We start from the raw sequence: 4,833 nt of genomic DNA, 5'->3' as shown, positions 1-4,833 counted from the left end.
ATTGTTATAAACTAAAATTAGCCTAAAAATCTGTCCTCAGGGCTTCTAAATTATTGTTGGACAGCTAAATTTTCAGAAACTCCCTTTTCAGTAAGAACTAACAAATATAAAATCATCAAATGTTGTGTCTATATATGCATAGGATTTGTTATGAATGACTTTTCTCTACGTAGAGTAACCAGACCACTGGCCAACTTTAGAACAAACAAGAAACTACCTTAAACTACTTATGCTCTTTAAATAAATTCATGGTCTTGTTGAAGCCTAATCAATTACTCAAGCTTCCTTAACCTCATGTACTCGAGGTCACTCTCATCATTATACCATTCCACCAATTAGAACTGACACATATTTTCCTACCTTCAGCTGTAAAATTATGGAATGATCTACCTCAATCACTAATCAACATTGATTATGTTGATGATTTTAACCTCTATATCCCACACTCCCTACATGTATGATTATCTGTGTTTGTAAACTATTTTAGAGGTAACAATAATAATGATTAATCACAATGCACCTTACCATATAGACATACATTTAGAACCACATCTATGATATAACATCTACACCATAGACATGCATATATTTCAGATCCACAAATATGACATGACATCTATATCAACTTCTAACAATTCATTACGACAACAACTAGGCATTCGATCAATTTGAAAGCTGCCAGAATTAAACAAACTCCTGCCGCAAAACTTCTCCATCAATGAAGTTTCAATATAATTCATGGGAAGTGTAGAGAGCAATGTGCCTGCAATAATATGAAACGTTTCAAGCTCAGGAGAGTTTGTTATCAGAGAAACAATTCCTTCATACCCGACAGATTTTACCTCCATTAGTACATGTGCTAGTCTGCCATGAACTGATACTACATTCATAAATGTATCAGGGATATCACAATTGACTGATCCTATGAATAACTGTTGTAAAATTTGTACACTTAAATCTGCTGAGAACGACAACGGCTTTGATAGACCAGGTGAGCTATAATATAAACAGGAGAGTTTCTTACAGCTGGTAACAACGTTCTGTAATGCAGAAGGTGCATATGACATCCGATCCAACCTACAGTATGTAAGTGATGGGAAAGAAGACAACAGTAATATATCTTGGTTGTTAATGCCATCACAGTTGGGACAAATTCGTATACCACTACACTCACTTGGTTCTAAATGTAGTGCCTGTAAAAACAAAAAATTCTGATACAATTTGAGAAGATTTCGCTTGTATGCATCATTGTTTTCAAACGGCACGATGTTACATAAATCTATTGCAAGATGGGTCAACTTGACCACACTCAATATCTCCCATAATTGCATGTGATTCTCCACCTCTGTCACCTGTATTCCCAACAAGTTTAGTCCTTGTAAGTTGTGACAGCAGCTGGCAATAGCACGTAGACCTTGCAACCTTTTCAAGCAATTCAAATTTTTAGACAATGAAAGTCTCTGGAGATGAGGACACATCACAGCTAGTTGCTCAAGATGATCAGAATGAAGTGATTCACAGCGTGAGATATCAAAGTCTGTCACAAAGCTTAAATTATAATCAATGGGAATCCCACCACTATATGAAGAAAATGTTGCCTTGAGTGCTACTGTATTCCTATGACTAGAGTATACAAAATTCTTTTCTAACCCAGCTAAGTTGTTGACATCTACATATAAAAATGGAGCTGTTTGACCAAACTGTATCTGAAACAAAGGAAGAGCAGCACAAAGATCCAAAGGGACTTTTAGACTGTTAAAAAGTTTAACCTGACCAGTATGGCCATCTGATGAAACGACATTCAAACTAGACCATAGGTTACATAGATCTGTTGGCAAAACATGAATACAAACAATATTCAGATTAGGTGGCATAAAACCCTTATCCACCCAACTACCCATAAAGGAATTCAGTGATGACTCTAGACTGTGTGAAAATATTTCATAGTTTAGCTCCAGTGTCAGTCTGATTGTCAACTCTTTCAGTTTGCTACCAACAATCGACAGCAATGAATGCAACTTGAAGTTGGTGTTCCACTTGACATCTAGCTCCTGCAATACTTTCATATGTTCTATAACTTCCCCTAGTTGTCTAGGAATAAACTTTGCAGTTGGTAAAGCAAGTTCTACCACGTTGTTACAGTATTGTAGTACACTGAAAGGTGGCACGTGATTAGGAAAGGACAATGTTTTGATGTACCCTCCACATGACTTTAACAAGCTCTTCACACAATTCTCCTCGCGCCTGTCGTAGTAAGGCCACACAAACTCACTCCATAATGATGGTACTTCTGTCGCATTTCGTATTCTACGTGAAACGTATCGCAAGTTCACCTTGTCACGCACTGTGGGTAAGAAAGTAAATATACTAACCAATAATTCTGTTGGAAGAGCTTGAAAAGTGCTTTCGTCACCCTCCATTTGTCGATCCAGAGCGAATTCCAGAGTGCCAACCTCGGTGTCAATAGTCTAGCAGCGCCCGCCCGCCCGTCCGCATAGAGGCAACGTGGCGGGCGCCGCCAAATGTCAAAGCATAGATGTATGCTAACCCGGGGTTAATAAAGTTCTAGATACTATCTAGTTATGCTGACACAGAATACTGAACTTTTGCACACAGCAACAGTGCTACAATGAACAACACACAACAGCAGTAATAAACACTATAATGACACACAATACTGAGTGAGTACAAAAAACACTGAACACAAAGTGTGACTGTAGAGTACATGGACAAAAGTATAATTTATAGTCATGATCAAAGGTAGCTAGCTACCTTATTGCACTGAAAACTCGCATGTAGCTATGCAGTGTCGTCCTGCATTGATAGCAGTTGCATAAAGATGCTGGGTGGAATTAATGTTAGATGATGACTCTTTGTTGGTAGAGTATATAGCATGTAGCTAGCTAGCAATACTTATTAATATTATTATATTGTGCAGACCTCAAAAAGAGTGTAGTGTACAAAAAAGAAAAAAACAACAAAACAATAGTACAATAGTACAATTACTTTTTTTTTAATTAAACAGTCTCAAGACCAGTTATAGGCTCAGCTGTGCTTGAATTGTTCGATCTCTGTTAAGTCTATCACATTTTGGGGTAAGGAATTCCAACTTTTAATATGTAGCAGATGGGAAAAAGGAGTATTTGTAAGAATTTATCTGTGTCATTAGTAACATAAATCTTCAATGGTGAATATCTTGCAACAAGCAAGCAGATATAAATTCTTGTCTATCACACATGTAGCTACAATGGGGCAGTTTGTAACAATCATTACATGGTAAGATCCCAATGACTGCCACAAGCCCAGCATATGATGACATGTTCTAACTAGCTAATTAATATCTTTAGTAGTGTATGGGTACCAAACAGTGCAAGCATATACGTATACTCCACTGAACTGTGTACATTGATCTTTCATAGCTTTTGCAACAGTCACCTGACAGTGATTTGACTGTATCAACTTGCTGCTGTTAGACGAAGTAGAAGTTTACAGTACTGCTCTACTTGATCGGCTCTACTATCTCTCTAGCTGGTAGCTATTGATGGAATTAGCCATGGTACAGTCTTGCAATTATTAAATCTTTACTGACACTATTTTCATATGCCCACCGTACTCTTTCCGAATGGGAGATTTATTGCATCACCTCTATTTTCAAATCTGGCAACAAAGCTAGTGTCACAAACTATAGCTGGACCTATCAGTGTCTTAAGTTATCCTTACTATGCATATGTTGTGTCCATGCAAGATACTTGAACACATTATAGCTATTCATGACAAAGTATAAATTTTTGCATCTCTATGTCACAATTTGGATTCATGAATGGACGCTCAACCTTACAACAACTTCTTATCTTCCTTAAACATATCTATGAACATAAAGCCCATGATCTATTTAGACGAAGTTCATCACAATGAACTACTATTAAAATTATGGTGCATGAATTGGTATAATTACTGTGGTGATGACTCAAATAATATACGTATTTCACTGAACAATGTACACTGTAATGGTTCATATTCAACAATACTTACAGTCTTATCAGGTGTGTCCCAAAAGAGCATCCTTGGACCACTTTTGTTCCTAGTTTACATTACTGAATGACTTAATTATTCCTACTGATTCATCATTCCAGCACATTATCTTTTGTAAACTCTACTCAACTCCCTCAAACTCCAGGATGACCTCCTGACTGTGCATGACTGGTCTCTTTATCTTACAAATTTACACTTTTCCTTTAATACAAAGTTCCCTATACTCCTTATAAGGCCACAAAAAGTTAATTATATGTTTCTGGTTTCCTTCCTGGTCATTCTTTTGCTAAAATGAATTGTGCAATCACCATACAATAATTTATAATATTTTATACCTGTTGACAGGTTTCATTTCATGCCTCAGTTGTAAACTTATAAAGATGCACTAATTTTACACATTAAGTTTCAGTATTGGGCAAGTTACTTTGTAAAAGTAGCTAACTATAGTTACATATTACATATTACTTGCAACCGAACTATTTAGTTACAGTTACATATTACCCAAAAAATAAAGTAACTATAATAATATTACATATTATATTACTTTGTGTCCACAGCTTTAAGCTGTCACGTGTGAAACTACCACCTTATCACGTGCCATGATGACATTGTTGGGCAGTGTGCAAATCTTGGTTATAAGTAACAAGCTGGTGAATAAGCTTCATTCAGTAGGCTTCATCACTTTGTTCAGTGTGCTAGGCGTTACTCGGTGCATGGATTACTAACGAGATTAGTAACTTTGTTATATGTAGTAATAATATTAGGCCACTCCAATTGGTAATTATGTTTCTGGTCCACCGC

At 36.5% G+C, this 4,833-nt stretch overlaps 1 protein-coding gene across 1 annotated transcript; it reads right to left on the bottom strand.

Annotated features, from left to right (window-relative positions):
* Window positions 1-477: 477 nt before the first annotated feature.
* Window positions 478-2,472, bottom strand: LOC136250517 (uncharacterized). Its single transcript, XM_066042736.1, has 2 exons — window positions 2,373-2,472; window positions 478-2,307 (listed from the first exon to the last, which is right to left on the bottom strand). The coding sequence occupies exon 2, from the start codon at window positions 2,064-2,066 to the stop codon at window positions 591-593; it is 1,476 nt and encodes a 491-aa protein (XP_065898808.1). The 5' UTR covers window positions 2,067-2,307; window positions 2,373-2,472; the 3' UTR covers window positions 478-590.
* Window positions 2,473-4,833: the final 2,361 nt, after the last annotated feature.

Source organism: Dysidea avara, chromosome 3, assembly GCF_963678975.1.
Source record: "Dysidea avara chromosome 3, odDysAvar1.4, whole genome shotgun sequence".
NCBI lineage: Eukaryota > Metazoa > Porifera > Demospongiae > Dictyoceratida > Dysideidae > Dysidea > Dysidea avara.
This window is presented reverse-complemented; position numbering and strand designations above follow the sequence as displayed.